At 35.6% G+C, this 20,185-nt stretch overlaps 2 protein-coding genes across 5 annotated transcripts; one reads left to right on the top strand and one right to left on the bottom strand.

Moving 5' to 3' along the window:
• The first annotated feature begins 1,906 nt into the window (after positions 1-1,906).
• Positions 1,907-2,875, top strand: LOC133852518 (uncharacterized mitochondrial protein AtMg00810-like). The gene has a single exon (XM_062289287.1). The coding sequence runs from the start codon at positions 1,907-1,909 to the stop codon at positions 2,873-2,875; it is 969 nt and encodes a 322-aa protein (XP_062145271.1).
• An 8,098-nt stretch (positions 2,876-10,973) lies between these two features.
• Positions 10,974-18,232, bottom strand: LOC133851942 (protein ANTAGONIST OF LIKE HETEROCHROMATIN PROTEIN 1). Of its 4 annotated transcripts, none has more exons than XM_062288577.1 (5): positions 17,906-18,232; positions 15,082-15,508; positions 12,887-14,004; positions 12,298-12,517; positions 10,974-11,335 (listed from the first exon to the last, which is right to left on the bottom strand). In XM_062288577.1, exons 2-3 carry the CDS (start codon positions 15,230-15,232, stop codon positions 12,953-12,955), a joined length of 1,203 nt encoding a protein of 400 aa, XP_062144561.1. In that variant the 5' UTR covers positions 15,233-15,508; positions 17,906-18,232; the 3' UTR covers positions 10,974-11,335; positions 12,298-12,517; positions 12,887-12,952. The 4 variants fall into 4 exon arrangements, with proteins under 4 accessions (XP_062144561.1, XP_062144560.1, XP_062144557.1 ...); XM_062288576.1 differs by having other exon boundaries at positions 12,893-14,004; XM_062288573.1 differs by having other exon boundaries at positions 12,900-14,004.
• Between the last annotated feature and the right edge of the window lie 1,953 nt (positions 18,233-20,185).

Here is a 20,185-nt window from a genome sequence, read left to right as displayed (position 1 = left end):
CCCATAAAATTCTCCATGTTTGAAGTGATCCTAATTTTGAAATTCCTTTTAATGGACAAAAATCAACCTTTCTAGGATCTTACCAGAATGGGAGTTAATATTAGAAGTCTGAAATGGTGTTGCACAACCCACATGCTTTATGCTGTAAAATTTGATTCATACAATTTATTTGTTATTATTTGAACAAGGGATGGTTGTAGATGGACTTACTTTTACATGTCAGTAGTTGAATATATCCTCTGCCTCATTTTGACTACTATAATGGGAATCCGTTTCTGATTTTCATTTCTGTTATCGGGCTGCAAAGTTGCAGCAGAAAATGACATTATTATGATTTATTAACATGCGTTAAACTTCTTGGAGTTAAGACCTTTCACTACATGTCTCTAATATTAGGTGGAATGTTGATGGGCTGAATTGCTTTAAAATATTAGTAGAATAGATATTGTTCATATTTTAAATGTTCTCTAAATGTATTTTTTTTTTTTTTTATGATCTAATCTAGGTAGAAGTAATTAAGACTTCACTCAGGATCACCAAGGTAAGGGAACACAACTTTAAAACCCCGACAGAATTTTAAATAAAATATTTTCAAAAGAAAAAACGTCGGGAATTTTTATAAGACTCTTTCACTTGAATATTAATTGTTCTATTATCTCAAGTATGAAATAAGGAATATGTTACTTGCGAACCACATGAATGAATGAGAAGACTATGGTGTGAATGAAGATGATGATGAGATTATGATTCTCAAAATATATGTATGTTACATGTGCACTATATGAACAAAATAATGAAACTATGATTCACTTACATGAATGTATGTTTTATGTGCATCACATAAAGTTTAATCCCACGGCACCATAATGATGTGATCCGGATCTTATGATGATGATGGGTAGTGGGGCAACCACACCAAAAGTGTGGGGCTATCGGCCGGGGGGGTTCTCACCTAGGGAGCTTCCTAACCCGGCAGCTCTCCCCTGTGACGACAGGATGAGTTATAAGTCCTTCGGGATCGGTTCTTTGGACGAGCCTAACGTGCACCGCTCATGGTAAAAATGCGGAAGTGGGCCAGTGGTAGATAAAACTTACACACTATAAATGATGATTATATATGCACATTTCTTATTGATACTGATATTTCTATATGTGAACTCTAAAAATTTTAAATTTGTAAACTAAATTTTTATATTGTATCTTATGTTTTGTTGTGTTATTTACTGAGTTGTCGAACTCACCCCTTACTCCTACAATTCTTTTCAAATGGCCCTTTACATCATTATCCTCATAGCGGGCGTGCCCATAGGGGTTGCTACCTATGATGATCCACAATTCTGGCCCATTGATGCAGATCAATGGGTTTATGTTTGCTTCGATAGCCTGTGATCATAGTGTTTAGTCAGAGATTATTTTCTTGTTTATGTATAGTAAATGACACTGCAAGTCCGGACTACTTTGGAGGATAGTAGAAGTTTCCCCCCAAGCAATAGTACATAGACCGAGCTGATTTTTTGTATATGAACAGTGTTTTTTTTTAGATCCCTGACTTATTTGTATTAACTGAAATGTTACTAAAATATATATGAAATTATGAGTATCAATCTACATCTTTTGACTATTGGCCTTTTTCTTTAAATGAATTTGTGGATGATTTTATTTTTCTCAAGTTCACGTATCCCCTTATTTCCCAAAACGGGGGCATGACAAAGTCTATATGACTTTACCCCCCGGTTTTTCTAGTAAAGGGGAGTCTCGGGTTTGCAAATTAAATAAATCCTTATATGGATTGAAGCAAGCTTCTCGTCAGTGGTTCTCCAAATTTTCCAATACTTTACTTGCTCATGGATTCGTGCAATCCAGATCTGATTATTCCCTGTTTACCAGGTTGCAAGGAACTACTTACATGGTTTTGTTAGTGTATGTAGATGACATTTTATTAGCTAGTAATGATGCTACTACTATATCAGATTTCACTTCCTTTTTGAACTCCAAATTCTGTCTTAAAGGTTTGGGACCAACCAAATTTTTTCTTGGCTTGGAAGTTGCTCGAAGCAAGCAAGGTCTTTCTTTGTCTCAAAGAAAATATACTCTGGAAATACTTCAAGATACTGGATTTTTAGCTGCCAAGCCAGCTCATTTTCCTATGGATTCTAATCTCAAGTTGTCCCGGGATAATGGATCACTTTTGGAAGACCCGACTTCTTATCGTCGGCTCATTGGTCGTCTCTTGTATCTAACAATTACCAGACCTGATATTACCTACTCAGTGCAGGTACTGAGTCAGTTTATGAGTTCTCCTCGTCAGCCTCATCTTGATGCCGCTCATCGTATTCTTCGGTATCTTAAGAGTGCTTCTGGTCAAGGTCTTTTTTATCCAGTTGTTTGTGACTTGCAACTCAAAGGCTTTTGTGATAGTGATTGGGTTGGTTGCATAGATAGTCAGAGATCTACTACTGGATATTGTACATTTCTTGGCGATTCCCTTATTTTATGGAAATCCAAGAAACAATCCACTATATCTCGGTCTTCAGTTGAAGCCGAATACAGGAGCATGGCATCTACTTCTTGTGAGATTATCTGGCTTCTCTCATTGTTACGTGATTTTGCTGTTCCTCATTCACAGCCTGCCTTACTGCTTTGTGATAGTACTGCTGCTCTCCACATTGCAGCCAATCCGGTCTTTCACGAGCGCACAATACACATTGAGCTAGATTGTCATTTCATCCGTGAGCATATTCAGAATGGTGTTATTCGTACTATGCATGTTACTAGCCATCATCAGCTTAGGGATGTTTTTACGAAGGCCCTTGGTTGTGCTTTGTTTACTTTTTTAATTTCCAAGATGAATTTCCTTAATATACATTCATCTTGAGGGGGAGTATCATGATTATTTTAATCACGTATCTATTTTTCATGTTTGTATTTTCAATGTAGAGTTTGTTATTTGACAGTTGGTAAGAGTCTGTATTTTGTTTCAACACGTGTTCAGTTAGATACTATATATCTTTGTAATCTCAATTTTGATCTCAATTAAGAAAATACAGAAAGTAAAGTTTTCTTTCTCTCCAAGTTTTTCTCTCTGCTGTTGCTCTTTACTTTTCCCTTTCTGTTCTTCATTTTCCTTATCACAATTCAGATTCTATCAATATCCGTTATGTTAATCATCCTAAAATTGAAGAATAATTGCTCAAATAAATTGTATGGTAGGTTAGAACTGAGATTCTCTCTAAATGTAAGTTTAAGGCCACTAAAAGAAACGTTATCCTTCGTAGGATTTGAGGTTTAGAGGGGATTTTTCATTTTAGTTTGATTTTGTTGCACGTTTTTCTATTGTACTCTTCTTGTTTGATTCTTTAGGTGGTTTGTTGTCTTTTGCTTTAACTTTGTTAAGATTTTTTTGTAATTAGATACTTTATTGATAATAAAAATTACTCATTCATAAAATTTAAAATTTAAAATTTAAAATTTTTAAAAAAAAAAAAAAAGAAAAAGAAAAAAAGAAGAAGAGGACATTAATGTAAAAATTATTTTTGTGTATTGAGGAGTGTTTTATATTTTTGTTATTTATAAATATTTTTGTTTTGAAAAAAAAAAACAAAAAACAAAAAACAGGGAACAAAATTTTAACAAAAAACAAAACCTAGAATTCTTTTACATTCCTTTCGTCTTTTCATCTCTTTTTCTTTCTGGTTATAGCCTGATGCATTAAAATTGGATGGGATGTAGTATACGGTATTCCTCGCCTTACATTAAAAATAATAATAATAACAAATATATATATATATATATATATATATATATATATATATATATATATATATATATATATAAAAGTAGCTGACGCACGTGTTACGTAGATTTTGACGTCAATTTGTTAAGGTCGAGTACATATCAAGATATTAATTCTGTCAGAGTTGGGAGTGCACTGCGTAAGACAAAAAAAGTATTTGTCCAAAACAGAGCAGTGTATTGTGTATTTTAGAATTAATAAAAAGTAATAATGTGATATAAAGTAAAAAAAAAAATCGTATAAAAAATTAAAAAAAAAATTGTATTGTAGTGAATTTTTTTATTTGAATAATAATAAAAAAATTATTGATGTGATATAAAAAATAAAAAAAAATTAGAATATTTTGATATTGATTGTTATTGAAAATTGTAAAAAAAAATTAATAATAATAAAAAATAAGAAGAAAAAAAAAAAGAGCCATAGCACTATTCTGTACAGGCAAAGGCATTGCCAAACAACGCCGAGAGGAGGAGCGAAAAGCATGCCTGTTGGAATATTTATCATGTGCCAAAAGGCCCCAAACTTTCTTTTTTTTTTTTTTTTGTTGAAAATAATTTTTGGATGATACACAAAATTTATGTTGAAATAAAATAATACCAATTTGAAAATTAACAATTAAATAAATAACTATTAAACAAATAATTGGTTAAAAATATTATTATTGATGTTAGACCATATTAATTTGAAATAATAATAACAAAAAAATAGTACAAGAGATTAAAATTAAAGTAATAAAATATCTTAAAATGCTATAGAATCATGCAAGAACGTTGTTCTTAAATGTTAATTCGTACCTCTCGGAGTCTATAACTCAGTGTAATTGGATCCCTTGACACGCAACCTCCTAGGATTAGACTATAGCGTCTATTTTCGTTAAAAACACACTTCTAAAAACGAAGATCAAATAGAACAACATTTTGATAATGATGATAAAAGACTATAACAAGCCACACTTAAATAACTAAAATATAGTAATGGCTGAAAAATTATTCATGTGGAATATATTGGACACTTTACGAACTGAATTTTGAGCCAAGAAGAAGTCATATTTTTATTTTTATTTTACTTTTACTTTAATTAAAAGTAGAAAAGAGAAAATAAGGTAGGAGAGAGATAATTTTTTTTTTTTTTTTTTAATCTTTACTTTAATTAAAAGTAGGAAAGAGAATATAAAGTAAGAAAGAGATAATATATTTTGTGAATAAACAAATGAATGAGAATGCTACAGTGTTCCCCTATGCATTAGGAAGCACGGTAACATTCCCAAAGAACATAAAAATATAGGAAAGCTGCTGTGGGTAGTTTTTTGTGATTTTCTTGAAATTTTTCCTAAAATTTAGGAAACAGGACCCCTATAGAAAGCTGCTGTGAATGCTCTAAAAATTTTTTAAGGCTCAAACAGAATTTTTTTTTTTTTTTTTTTTTTCCCCTTTTAAGTCTCAAAACCTCCAACGGTAAAACACAACGGAAACCGAGAGTACTGGGCATCAGACCATTAAAAAAATACCTTATTAAACAAACCAACGGTCAAAACGTTAGCGGCGGTCTTGTAGAGGTCCAATAATGGTATGGTGAACTCCAACAATTTGAAAGGAGAAACTAGTTTACGGTTTAAAAATAGAAAAACCGTTTTACTTAAAATTAAAGAAGTTTTTATAGTCAAACCGTAAATATTTTTTGCTTGATTATTATTTTTTTAATTTTTCATTGTACTAAATATCAAAATATATTTTTTAAAAATAATTTTAAACCGAATCAAACGGACCCTATTGACGGGGGAGTCTATAAAAAATTAATGTATTAAAGTAAATTTTAGATTAACCAAGTAAATTAGTGTATAGTAATGTCATACATTAAAGGTGGCTGAGGCAGGTGGTTGAAATTAATGGCATTGATCCCCCCGTCAAAGTTTTCAAATCATCTCTGACGTCCAAGTCAGGAGTGAAAACAACGAGGCTGTCAGCTTGGTTGGATAGCGTTCAGAGTTGTCCATTTTTGAAAGCCAGTTGACTTCCTGTCGGACAGAAAGCCCATCAGGGGGACAGGAATGCTAATTTCTCATGCATGTACGGCTGATCAGTTGCATGCATGAAATTAGGTTGTCAATTTCTTGGCTAAGATAATTAGTCCCAAATTATGGTATTTTTCATTGAACTTTATGGCCTTAATCCATTCATCTTTTTCTTTTTATTAAGGAACAAATTAGTCTTTTAGTTACTAATTAATAATTACAAAAAAGGATAATTTTGATTTTTTAATGGTTAAAATAAAGGTATTTTCGAAAGTTTTTTTTGTCAAACTTAATTTTTCCGTCCAACATAACGATCGAGATTGACAAATGGGACTAAGTTACAATAAAGTAGCAGTAAGATGTACGTAAGTGTCACACTGTCAGTTCATAAGTGACACATTTGTAATTTAATGTACCATGGAGAAGCACTTTTTTCGGATAAATTTCAGATAAAGTGTTGCTCCTTAGCATTAGCTCAGTTCATAGGGCTAAATAAAAAATGGTTGTTAGTTCAGGTGGGCAAAATATATTTATCCATTTAATTAATTATTAAACAACAAAAATTGGATCTAAATTCTAAAAGGCATCCAGTGAAATCAATAAGAAGCACTACGAAAAAGAGTAATTGCCTATAACTTTGCAACACAATAGTATGTTCATTTTATCCTCCCAAAATGAAAACCTAGAGTTCAATCAACAGTGGCTATGAGATTGGCATAAAAAAATAAAGGGGAAACCGATAAAAAAGGATTAATGAACATGAGTCTTTTTCTTTTAGCATCGTGTTTATGAAGACTCAAATCCTTATTTTTTACCTCGTTGAATTACTCGAGAATTAATAAGCCGGCCTCTTGCAACTAAGTTAGGACTAAGATCTTCTCTAATTGGTATTAACAGGAGAAGAGCCGGTTTCTTATAACATGAGAGTAGAATTATAATTTTTATTTTTATTTGAACAATTTTATTATCATGCTATAAGGGACCGACTCATTTTCGGTTGCTTTTAAATGGGAGATAATCCTAGCCCACTAAGCTAACCCCTTCATTAATTTGAAAAGGCTCTGCTGGTGGTTGAATCCTTGAATGGCCAAGTAAATTTGATGGGACATATCTCAGCTGCCTTTCTTCTATTTTTTTCTGTCTTTTTTTGAGAAATACAGAGAGAATCACAGGGAGGAGGGAATTCTCATGTGCCGTTAATGTTAAAAGCTAGGGTTGGTGAAGTGACAATTGCAACAATAATTTCCCAAACATTTGCTTATAAGTACTCCTGCTGGTGGTTGAATCATGAATGAATGGTCAATTGAAAGAATTAATTGGGAGAGAACAAGGGACATAATAGATCTTGGAAGGCTTGGCATTTTTACTTTTAGGGTTGGTGAATGGTCAAATATTGCAACATTAATAAATTTTCAAATGTTTTGCAATTAATAAATTCGTATAACTTTATTTTTTTAAAAAAATAAAGTTATAAAATGATAAAATTAAAAATAATACTATAAAAAATGATAGATATTCCCTTCCTAGGGTGATAAATATAGTGTGTGTGTCCTTTAGATAGGGTCATAAGATAGATACTACATAAATATTTAATTTAGTGATAAAAATTTATAAATGATTTCTTACAAATATAAGATTAGTGAAATAAAATTTATAAGTTCATAAATAAAAATTAATTAATTTAGTTTAACTTAAAAACGAAATAATCTTAATAATAATTAAATAACAAATAATTACCATAGGAAAGGTATGAACAATTATGGTATTTACTTCATACATAAAACAAATAAGTTAATCAAGTAAGTCATAAACAAATTCAAGTTCATTAAAAAAATAAATAAACCAAATCTAAAAAATCTAATCTAGTGATAAGCTCAAGTTTAGCTTGTACTTGAAAAAAAAATTAAAGGGAAAAATACAAAATCAGTCCCCGTAGCTACACCAATTTGCAATAAGGTCCATGTGGTATACAAAAATAACAAATAGGTCTCCGCTCCTAACTTCAGGATAATTTTATAATGGAACCGTCAAATACCACGTTAACACCAAACAGATTACAACACATGTCACCCATGAAAAAAAAAATTATAAATATATACAAACTATACAAACTTATTATTCTTTTTAGAAGAAAAAAAAAAAAAAAAAAACTCGAATAGGAGGTGGTTCAGCCACCTTCCATTTAGCCAAAAGGGGGTGGCTATGTGATATTCGTCGTTGCTTCTCAAAATTGAATACGTTGTTGCTTCTCAAAACTGAAAAAGTGGAACTGGTTCATTATCTCCATGAAACTCCTTTGAACCAACAAGACTTTCTTGAAAAAAATTAAACTTTCTTGCGGACCAAACACACAACTAGCACCAACACAGCACCAAGTGTTCATCCTTCCATTCTTCAAGACATGGCAAGCTCTGTCTCTTCTTCCACTAGGCTTGAAGGAATTTCTTTTGAGGATGCAATTGGTGGGATTTTGAATTCAGAGAGATGAGAGTTTACATCATTACATGAGAGTCTCTAAAAAACAACTACCACCACTAGCCAACTGAGTGGGCCTCATGAAAGTGGTGGTGGTGGTGAAGGTTTGACGAGAGACCTTTTGAGTCTTACAGCTCTCTCTCATAGTGATATTCTCAACATTGCTTGTCTTGGTAAATAACGGCATGAACACTTATAGTTCTAATGAGCATCAAAATCAACACCAAAAACCATGGCAAGGCAATTATCTATTTTGTGAACTCATGGTTTCATAAAAAGGTTTTTCCACATTAGAAGTATCATCTTGTAAGGTAGTTAAAATTAATAAGAAGTATGCAATGCAATATAGATATAAAGGTACATGATAAATTATGGTCATATTATCATAACTCAATTCCATAGGGTCTATTCGTGCCCTTATCCATTCTCGAAAGAGTTTGCGTGTTCTTGAAAGAATCTTTGGCACCGGTGCCCTGATGTGCACAAACTAGCGATTATCATAAAACAGCCTAACCGGGGCTGACCCCAGGTGGCCCACGCTGCTAATAATGTTGTATGGTCGTAACCACCATGTATACATGGTTGCACTCGTCACTCACTGGCCTCTTGGATCCAATGGCAAAACACACAATCTGGACCATAGGGCATGGCCTATATAATAGTAGCTCATGACACAAGGTCATGTAATACAATGCAACTTATCTGATCTTTATTTTACATGCATGCATGATAAAATACTTACATGAATTCATCATATCTCATGAACTCAATTATCTCAATGTCTCATATTTACAAAAGGAAGAGTTTACATGTTCATAAAGTATAGTTTGTGCAAGTAAAAGTCATAAATGTTTTCTTTAATATCAACATAGTATGCTAAAAATAATGCCAAACAGATAACAATATCCATGTGAGATTCACTCACCTAGGTCATGGAAAAAGTCCTCAACACCGACTTCGAACTCACCAAGATAGTTCTTTGCAAAAACCTAGTGTTAGACAACTCTCCCGGACCAAAAACACTAAATTGGGACCTAAGAACTTTGACATCCCACTTCGCCTAGGTATGGGAATGGGGATGTATTTATATGTATATTCGCATCCTTCTTGACACAAGGCGTTTTGAAGTCGTGATGACCATAACCTATCAGAACTTCGCAGTGAAGCGTGCTTCTACAATATTACTACCAGGATGGGTGACCTCCTGAGAATTTGATTCGAGGGAGTAAAAAACGGACAATATCGTGTCATTGAGGGTGAGTCGTTACAAATAGGATTAGAGCCATTGCCCAGCTAGAGATGGAGGAAGCGTGCATAAGCCCATAAGGGTCCAGCGGGGATGCTTGGTCCCAATAGGGGTGATTGTGACATCCCACATCGTCTGGGTATAGGAATGAGGATGTGCTTATATGTATATTTGTACTCTTCTTGACACAACGCGTTTTAAAGTTGCGATTACCATGAACCTATCAAAACTCCGCAATTAAGCGTGTTTCTGTGAGTTTAGTACTAGGATGGGTGACCTCCTAGGAAGTCTAGTTCGAGGGAGCCAAAAGCAGACAATGTTGTGTCGTTGGGGTGGGTCGTTACAAGAATTGACAAAACAAGATTCTGGAACAGCCTATGATCGATCCTGTCTGGGAGAGGACTAATAGCTTGGGATTGATGCTGGGCTGGCAAAACCGCTTCCTGACACATCTAGAACGTTCCCAAACCCCAAAACGGCTCTATCAAACCCTAGGATGATTCCTACAGTATTTGGAAATTCTAAGGGCTCAAACTAAGAAACTTCTACGTTCTAAAACGATCAAAACAACCTCAACAACCTCACAATGGTCTCTAAAACAACCAACTAATGAAACAATGACTCTCTTTTCACCAAGGCACTCTAGCAACCTCTCAGTACGTTGAAATTCGTGCAAATGAGTCTAGAGAGGGTTAAAGACGAATATATAGACCTTACAGCCGCATTAGGGCTTCAGAAAGCCTTAAAATTGCATTTTGACACAATAAGATCGATTTTACAAGTCAATTCTGACCTGGAGGTCCTTCTGGGCCCAAGATCTCAACCCAAACCTTCATAAACTTGATTCTAACTTACCCTAAGGTCCAAAAATAAATAAATTAGAACATGGAGTGGTTTGGCCAAAGGAGGTTACTCAACCACCCCTTGTTTCATTTTTTTTAATTGTATATTTTATATATTTATATACTTATATATATTTTATAATATTTTTCTTATTATGGGTGATAGGTATCATAATTTAATTGGTGTTGACGTAACTTTTAACAATTTCCGTAAAAAAATTGGACGAAAGTTGGGTGCAATAACCTGTTTGTTATTTTTGTATTCCACAGGGAGCTCTCAGAATATTTTAATACTACAGGGAGCTTATTGCCAATAGGTATAACTACTTGGACCAATTTTGCATTTTAAGGTAAAGTCATGACTCATGAGACAATAGTTTCATCGTCTATAGGGTTTCATTTAACCATCAACAACATAGCAAATAAAATCTTCTCTATGACGGGTTCATTTCTAAGCCCCAGATAGCTGAAGTTTTTTAAGTAGTGGCTTTCTCCATGATGCTATCAACTTGAGCTGTAGTATCAGATAGCAGAATAGAATGAAAAGTAAATTTTGCATAATTTCATATCCAAATCTAATCCAAGCAGGCTTACAGGATGATAGAATTATCAGCAATATTGTAACAAATAACGATTCCAAGCTTGGTTGCAGTTATATCACTTTATTAAGAGGAACAATTAGAAAACAGATATCAAAAGATACCATCAACAAACACAAAGATCTCACAGAGCTTAGTAATCCTTCACAAATTATCAATCTGGTCCTAATTCAACCCATTTACATATCTAAAAACACACCCATGATCCAAAAATCCTGCATTATAGAGCGCGACAAGCTCGGAGGATCTGAAAAAAAGGAAGCACTTTTGCAAGCAGAAGCTTTGGCAAGCTCGGTGGAGGATTTGCAAATACATCAATTCCAAGAAAAGAAGTCTCCAACATATTTTTCAGTGTCCCTGCAGTCCCCCCTATGAAATGCAACACAAAGCAATGAATTAGAAATATTGTTTAGGGTTTAGGTATTCACACCAATAGAAATACACAGAGTTAGGTTGTGAAGTTTTGTGACACTAGCACACGGCCTACCATGAAAAGCTCAAAAGCATTCTAAACATGTCCTCCTCTTCAAAGAGAGGACCTTAGGCATAAAAACAAAACAACCCATACTATCAAAACTCAAACCCTGCTCGGCCAAAACAGAAAGCCGAAAAGGAAAAACTTCCAAAATCAACAAAACTTCCCAAAACAAGAGTAAGCCAAGAACCAGATAATCAAAAACCAACATTTAGAGTAAAAAACAGTGCAACCCACGAACACCAACATTTGAACTCCATTAGGCCAAACCATAGAAAAAGGAAAAGGCAAGCTCAAGCTCTTCACCCAATTGGGTTAGAGCTCCAAAATCAGAAAGGAAAACATAAAGCCCAAAGTTTTTTTTTTTTTTTTAAGACCAAGCATCCATTCGGGTGAACCTCAGCAAAATTCAGAGCTCACGCACAACACCACATTTGGTTGGGTACCAGAAAATAAGCCAAGAAAATTTTCAAGAAATATATACCCATTCTCAACCAACAACCGAAAATCAAAGGGACCAAAATTTAACAACCTATTCGGTGAAGCAAAACCGAAGCAGGGAGCAAAAGAAATCCCCCCCACCTAGCCCCCATTTGGCCATGGCAAAAGCGAACGTTTTCTCCCCATGCCCAATCGGTGCTCAACCAAAAAGCAAAGGAAAAATCAAACTAAAACCAACTAAAATTCCATATCCATTTTTGATTTAGCAAACCACCCAAAGAAAGCCCATTCATTTCTTAAGAGTAAATCGAAGGAAAGATCAAGACAAAACCCACTTCAACCACCAATTTTCTCCCATTTAAACAAAGCATAAGAAGAAGAAAACTTCAACAATTAAAAGAGAAAATAAGCTCACCCAGCAGGTCATCAAGAACAACCACAAATGGAGAAGCGGCTGGTGGAAGAGGCGCGTGAGTGGTGGCCATATGAGAGGTGTGAGGGGGCTGTCCATGGGGCTGCTGAGGGCTGGCGTGCATGCACAGAGGGCGACTTGTCACCATCATCGGGGGAGTCACGCGAGGGGCTCTGTACTTCGGGAACCCATGCAATGACGTGTTCAGCTGCCTCACTGCCATCTGGGTCAGTGAAGACAGTTGCAAAAGTTAGGATTTTTTTCCAGCCTGACGTGAGGAAGAAGAAGCGTTCTTTGTTTTGAAATTTGAATGCCCAGCGTTTTTTTTTGTTTTGAAATTTGAACGGGTTTGGCCTCTTGATAAGACAATAGACAGCTGGCCTGTTTTGAACCCTTAGATGCAAAGAACGGCCAAGATTTTGAAATTTGAGATTCTCAAATTTCAGAAGAATTCAAGGGGATCCGAATCCCAACATTTCCCCAAAAAGAGGGGAAAATAAAAATATACCTAGATGTTTAGAAACCCAAATAGCACTTCAAATCAGAAAAATGATTTAAATTTTATGTTCTACTTTTCAATAGCAAAATGAACCTTTACATGAAACCTGATTATGGAGGTCGAACTTAAATCAAGGCCACAAATCAGAACAGAGATGGGTTATTTTGATGGAGCTTTTTCTTTGCCATGGAGGTATTTGGCTAGGTTGTCTCTCTGTGTCCTCCCCACTGGATCAACTTGCTTACAACACAGTTCTCCATATCCCGGATCATGATGACCAGACAAAGCAACATCTTGAAGTAAATTATCCCCACAGTCAATCATAATATTGTGTAGTAAACAACATACCAAGATAATGCTTGGCAATTTCTGCTTATCAGGTCTCCACATAACCTTGTAAAGGATTCTCCAACTACCCTTTACCTGTGAGAATGCCCTAACTGCAAGCAACCTTGCAGCCTCGTGCATTGCATTGAAAGTGGACATGAAAGCTGAGAGGCCGTTACTTTCATAGGGTGTTATGAGCCATGGAAGAAGAGGGTAGCTGACCCCACCAACTATAAATTCGCCAATCTCTTCTCCTCCAGGTAAACTTCTAGCATTTCCATTCAAACACTCTCCAGCCTCACAGAGTTTGAAAAACCCAGTGCACTTCAATAGCCTGGAAACTGTCATGCCCCCGGGCCAGCCTGTAACAATATCAAGAAATCTCATTTCATGGTCAACAATTCCCTGCAAGAGCATGCTGTAATTATTTTCTCGGTCACACCAATCATCTGAGGTCTGTACAGCCGGCAGGGTCATGATGATGTGTGTTGCATCAATGGCTCCACAACAATTAAGCAATCCAAATGATGCTTCAAAATTGGATTTTATTTCCTCCATTCTATTGAAATCAGGCCACTTGAGATGATGCTTAGCACGTTCTTCCAGTGCTTCGATAAATCTCCAAGTTACTTGAGAAACTGTAGACTGGCCAACCCCAAATGCAGCTCCAACTGAGACCTGGGACTCACCAGATGCCAACCTTCTCAAGGCAATTGCAACCTGTTTCTCAACACTAAGAAGCCTTCCCTCAATGTTGATAAGCCCTGATGGTGGCCTCGATATAAGATCTTCTCTTACAAGAGAACAGATGTAGCTGAAAGTCTTCTTTGAAACCCTGAAGTAATACTTGAAAGCTTCTGCTTCATCGTTGGGTACTGAACAACCTGCAAATTTCGTTACATAAAAGAGACTAATTAGAAGTTTCAGTTCTCACTACGAGCAACCAGCTAATAACTAAGAACACATCTACAAATATATGAACAAAATTCATGAAGAAAAAACAATGACATCACAACAATCAATTTCCATGGATTTATAACTTGCGGATTTAAATCCAAACTGCTTATTTTCTTATCAAGTATAATTCTGCCTGGATTTCAAATTCTAAAGGCAACTTAGAAACCCAAATTCATCATTCTATTTAAAATTACTAGTCAATGCCACTATTTTATGCTTTATTTTTCAGAATTTTCTAACACACACACGGACAGACAGTGGCTACACTTTCAGATTCACTCTAGAATTTGACCAAAATTTTACCCTATTGGTTTCTGGCAGCTTCGATTGCAAGTATAATTATTTTTCAGAATTTTCTAAACACACACACACACAGAGACTGAGGCTACACTTTCAAATTCACTCTTTACCCCAATGGTTTCTGGCAGCTTGGATTGAAGTCTACTTATTTTTCAGAATGTTCAGAGACACTGGCTACACTTTCAGATTTACTCTCTACCCCATTGGTTTCTGGCAGGTTGGAGTACACACATGGTGGCTACACTTTCAGATACACTTTTAGACACACTCACACACACAGTGGCTACACTTTCAGACACACACACACACACAGAGTAACTACACTTTCAGACACTCACACACACACACAAACAGTGGCTACACTTTCAAACAGACACAGACACAGACACAGATAGACACACACACAGAGATAGTGGCTACACTTTCAGATACACTCTAGAATACTATAAAACCATAAAATCAGCTTTGCTGAAAGGAGACTAAAGTCATAATTTTTGAACTCCAATAACAAATTCAATCGCATGGGTTTTTGCACAACAAACATAATCAAATACAGAAACCCCAGTAATAGTATGATCTTGACCAAAAACACAATCAGCAAAAAGATCAAAATTTACCCCAAAATATGAATGCCCATGAGTTTAATTTCCTCTAAAACACAGTAATCATAAGGAAATAAAGGGTGAGAGAGAGCAACATGAAACCTGGGGTTGAAGAATTCTTGTGCCAGAAAGTGTCCCACCAGTCAGACTCAATGGCTTTGGGTTCTACAGAAACCACAATGCTTATGCTTTTGGGTTTCTTCAATTTTTTCAGCTCCCTCTTGCTTTTCTTGGATTTCTTGTGAGGCGCCATGGAGCATAAGAAGATTCGCCCACCTTTTGGACAGTGGGAAAATTCTGCACCAATGTGGTATGTCCGAAAGTGGAGTGAGGAAAGGAGAAGATGGTTGATTCAGAAGGTGTTTGGAGGGCGAGAAAATGAGGGAAAATGAAACTTGTTAAGGTTTAAAGCTCCCTTTGTTCATTGTCTTTTAGGGTTTAAAGTTTTTAGTAATTAGCCATAAATTGGTAGAACAGAAAAGGCTGAAAAGTTTTGGCCAATAAGAAAAAGCGGGCATGCACTATATTTCTGCAAGGCATGGATAAAATGATTACAAGAGAATAAACATAAAGAATCAATAATAGGCATTATGTCCAAATATCACAGCATTATAGCCACGTACAGCCATATACATCATACAACCAGATTAGTTTTTTTTTTTTATAGGTAAACAAATTGCATTAAAAAAGCATAAAGGCACCCCTAAGCATACAGGGAGTATACAAAAAGGACACCAAAACAAAAGAAGAAGAAGAAGAAGAAAAAAAAAAAAAAAGAATAAAAAAAAGAAGAAGAACACCCGAAAAACTCAAAAGACAAAAGAAAAGTTACATCAAACCCCCAGCTTCTTGCCTCTAACCCTACTGGAACCCACACCCCTAGCATCGAAATTAATTGAGCATTCTAAATTCTTGACCTCTATTTTCCCCTTTTTCCTTTTTATCTTCTTTTCCTTCTTAGGAGGGGAATCAGAGTCATAACGCTGATCCTCGGTCCAAGTCAAGAAGTCCAAAAAACCTTTCTCATCAGATACCAAGAACGAAACCCCCATCGTGCAAAAACAAGATCTAGCATCTTGCACAACCCTGGGGTAAACCACCATCCAAATATCACGACATTACAAAAAGACGGCACTTAGCTAATCTTAGATTATATGTCCTCCCTATGCTTTATCACTCGTCCACCTTAAGACAGTATGCAATGTAAACAAAGGAGGAAATGAACAGTAAAACCAGTTTTGACCACATGAATAAGATCTGAATGGGCTCACTCTTGTGACTAAGCATAATAAAGCATTTCATAAATGAAAAGGAGAAACTAAATAAAATGAGAGAAAGCAACATTGATCATGTAATGAAACAAAATCTTGTGTGAAAGAGCACATCGAGTTTTGATTTTATTTTTTTATTTTTTTTAAAAAAAAAAAGCATAATCACTGCTGTTTACTGTATAATGAATTTACTATAATTCATACATTTACAAAATACAAAAATGACGCATAACAATGCAATAGTACTCATCAGGATTCCAAGATTTCTAATTTAACCTTAATTTGCGTCTAATTAATCCGTATATGGCATGTGAGCCACAATTTAATAATTAAAAGATTTCTAACAGTATCTTCCATTTCATTCCAAAGGAATTTGAGCCACAAGTAAGAACTTCATGCAAACAAAAATTTCACTGTGTTTTTGTGCTCCCGAAGGCCACAAAACTGAGGTGCTAAGGTACTGTATAAGACATGTATACAATAACCATTTTCAGCGTTGCCGAGCTGTTGGAAAAATGGGCTAGCAGTGTTGTCTCCTCCACTAACCTTACCAAATTTAAACATGGATTTTGAAGCTGAATTGAAGACACCCAAAATTAGATGGCTATAAACATTTCAAATTCCTCTGTCTTTCTTACATTGGTAACTTCATATGCAAAATTCATGGATGGGTATGCAAAAGGAATGGATTTGAGGGTGGATTTTGTCTCAATTGCTTTGACACATAAAAAAGAAAAAGAAAGGACAAAATAACTTCGTGCAACTACCCCCACTTTGTTTCCTTTTCTAATATGCAACAAATCTAATGAAATTAAAATCTAAACATCTGCTACATTCTACATATGCTCAACTAGGCATAATCCAAAAAAAAAAAAAAAAACAAATCCACAGTCAAGGCAGATAAACCACAGTGAAATCACATTACACACAAACACAGATAGAAACGCAGCAGATTAAAGTCAGACAATATGAAAGCTTCAAGCTTTACTTCTCAATATGTTGGCATATAACTGAGAAAGAAAGCAACCAAGAAGCAGCAACCAAGAAGCAGCAACCGTACTAGATTGAGCAGAAGAAAATATTAGTATATCTAACACGGATTTACAGATCAATCACAAGGAAAAGAGGAAAAATCGATCCAAAGGGCTTTCCTCTTCGAATGACAATTTTCACCATAAACAAAACGTCTAAAAGCATTGACAAAATCTGCAACACACTCAACCCGTAAAAAATGTACAGAAAGTCAATGAATTCCAACCTAAAATTAAAAACCCTGAAAGACCCACTAATCAAAACCCCAAAAATCCATAGAAAACGAGCAGATTTTTGTGAAATGGAAGGGAACCCACCTGATCTGGCTATTGGTAGCGGCTACATGGAGTGCAGAGTGGAGTGCATAGATAGTGGCTAGTGCTACCCATGTGTATATTCTAATCATATTCTTGCAGGTTCAGCCTACTCATAAACCCACACAACCGAAACGCATAGCCAATTTCTTCCCAAATCATGATCTACCCATAAACCCGCACAACCGAAATGCATAGCATTGCGTATAGATCGAATAAAAAACAAAACTCGCCCACAAGACCACACAGACATACATGAAATTCTGGGCCACATCAAGAAATGAAGAGAATGTAAAAGTGAAGCCAAACCTTGCGATAGGTGGAGCCGTCCTCTTCGACGGTCCAGTCAGCCTCGGCGCGGGCCTTCAAGACCCGTCTGCAAAGTGCGAAAATGGAGAGCGGGAGCACGAGAGAGAGTGTGAGAGAAATGGAGAGTTTTATTGGAGTGCGTGAGGGAGTATATGGTGAAAGTTCAAATAAAAACAAAAACTGCTGCGGCGCCGGCCGAGGGAGGCGCTTGCGTCGTAGATGGAGACGATGAGCTGCTGAGCAGAGAGGAAAGGTCGTTTGAAAAATTGGAGGCGATGAGCGGTAGATGGCTGTGCTGCGGGTGCGCAATTCGGGTTGCCGTCTCCGGTTCGGTCGATTTGGTTCACCCGTCAACCCGTTTAAATAATTATGAACTAGTTACAATTTGTTAAGCGGGTCGGGTAGATAAACTCGTTGGATTGAAATGTTAACCCATTTAATTAAATAAGTGATAAATGAATTGATAAGTCATAAACGAGTTGTAAACAGGATGGCAGATGACCCGATAACTACCCGCCAATCCGTTTATAATCGTGTCGGTAAATGAGTCAATTTGTCAACTTGTTTAACTTAAACTCTAATCTTATAATTTCGTGTCGTGTTCGTGTTGGGTTTCGAGTTGTATTAAAATCGACAACCCTGTCCTGTGTAATTTTTTTCATTATTATTGTTTTTAAAATTGTGAATAAAAGAAAAAAGTTTAGAAATTATGTTTGAAGGTTTATAAAACATAAACAAAATTGAAAAAAAATGTGTTTGGAAAAGTGAATTATAGTTTTTTAAAAAATTGAATATATTTCAAAATTCATGTCGGTTTGAAAAAAGGTTTGAGTTTGAAAAAAAATTGAGTTAACCTATTTGAATTCCAAATACGAATTCCAAAAAAAAAAAAAATTGAAAATCAACGGCATCCAAACAAGCCCAAGCCTTTTATTTTAATAGAACTAGCGTAAAAATCACACATCTTGTTTTTATAAAATCAATGTACAAAATTCAGTTAATCAACACACCTATTGTTAGGCCAGTAGAAACAGAGTGATTATAATTACTTCACAATTGTTGATTACATAACTGCTTTCGAAAGCGGTTATAAATAACTGTTAATCACCTAGGCGGAGACAGTTAACAATTTTAGAGATAGGCGAAAACAGTTAGTAATCGCTAACCACCTACTCTTATAATATATATAATTTTATATATTGGAAAAAATATATATATTAAAAATTTATATAGCCCTACGAATACACGTTATCATTTATTTATTTATTTTTTTGTGGAAATAATTTGTTTAGGATATGGCGGGATGTATCGACTTAAAACTAATGCTCTGTTTGTTTCGACGTAAAATGGTTTATGTCGTAAAATGATTTCAGGGAAGTCATTTTTCTGAAAAATGTTTTTTGGCGAAAGCATTTTTCGGCGTTTGGCGCATATGGAAAATCATAAATATTTTTAATATTTTTATTCAATCATATTAACCTATAAAAATTAATTTTTATTCAAAACATATAAATATTAATGTAAAATAATATAAAAATTACCGAATACGAGATTCCGTCATTGACAGACAGGATTCCGATCACTTTTACCGGATTCCGCCATTCTGGCTACTATAGCCCGAATCCAAGATATAGGCCGGAATCCAAACAATTTTGTCGGAATCTGGGATGGCCGGATTCCGGTGAAAGTATTGGATTCCGGCCAAAACCACCAGATTCCGGCATACTGGCCGGAATCTGCCAGAACGGCCGGATTCTCGCCGGAATCCGGCCGTTCTGGCCAGATCCCGGCCAGTCGATAGGGATCTGGCCGTTCTGGTCGGAATTTCTTGGCCAAATCCAGCCGGCCGGCCGTTCTGGCCAGGAAATTCCGGCCAGCCGACGGTTCTGGCCGGGATGTTCTAGCCAGATTCGGCGGTTCTGGCCGGATTTCGGCCAAATGGCCAGACTACGGTCGCCGTAATCTGGGCTGATCGGATTCCGACGAAGATGGCCGGATTTCATCGTCGGATTCCCGTGATAGTGATCGGATGCTGTCGGATTTCAGTACCGGCAATATTTCGGTGATAATCGACTGCTTGAAGTGAAGGTTGACTGTGTCGTTTAATAGGGGTTGAATGCGTCTAGCGTCTTCGGAAAATGATTTACGCTTTTAAAAAGTGTAAATTATTTTTCGAAATTTACTAAGCATTTTTGGTCAAACAAAAATTATTTTCCGGTTGACTATTATTTTCGCCCTTATCAAATACTGAAATTATTTTTCAAAAATCATTTTACATTG

This window comes from Alnus glutinosa, chromosome 12 (assembly GCF_958979055.1).
Source record: "Alnus glutinosa chromosome 12, dhAlnGlut1.1, whole genome shotgun sequence".
NCBI classification, from domain to species: domain Eukaryota; kingdom Viridiplantae; phylum Streptophyta; class Magnoliopsida; order Fagales; family Betulaceae; genus Alnus; species Alnus glutinosa.
The sequence above is the reverse complement of the archived record's forward strand: the minus strand, read 5'-3'. Positions and strand labels throughout refer to the sequence as shown.

Bases quoted from the DNA above. Each gene is read 5' to 3' on its own strand.
- LOC133852518 (XM_062289287.1), top strand. From the start codon at position 1,907: ATGGTTTTGTTAGTGTATGTAGATGACATTTTATTAGCTAGTAATGAT.
- LOC133851942 (XM_062288577.1), bottom strand. From the start codon at position 15,232: ATGGCGCCTCACAAGAAATCCAAGAAAAGCAAGAGGGAGCTGAAAAAA. The intron at 14,005-15,081 runs GTTTCATGTTGC...CGAAATTTGCAG, and splicing joins CAAGAATTCTTCAACCCCAG to GTTGTTCAGTACCCAACGAT.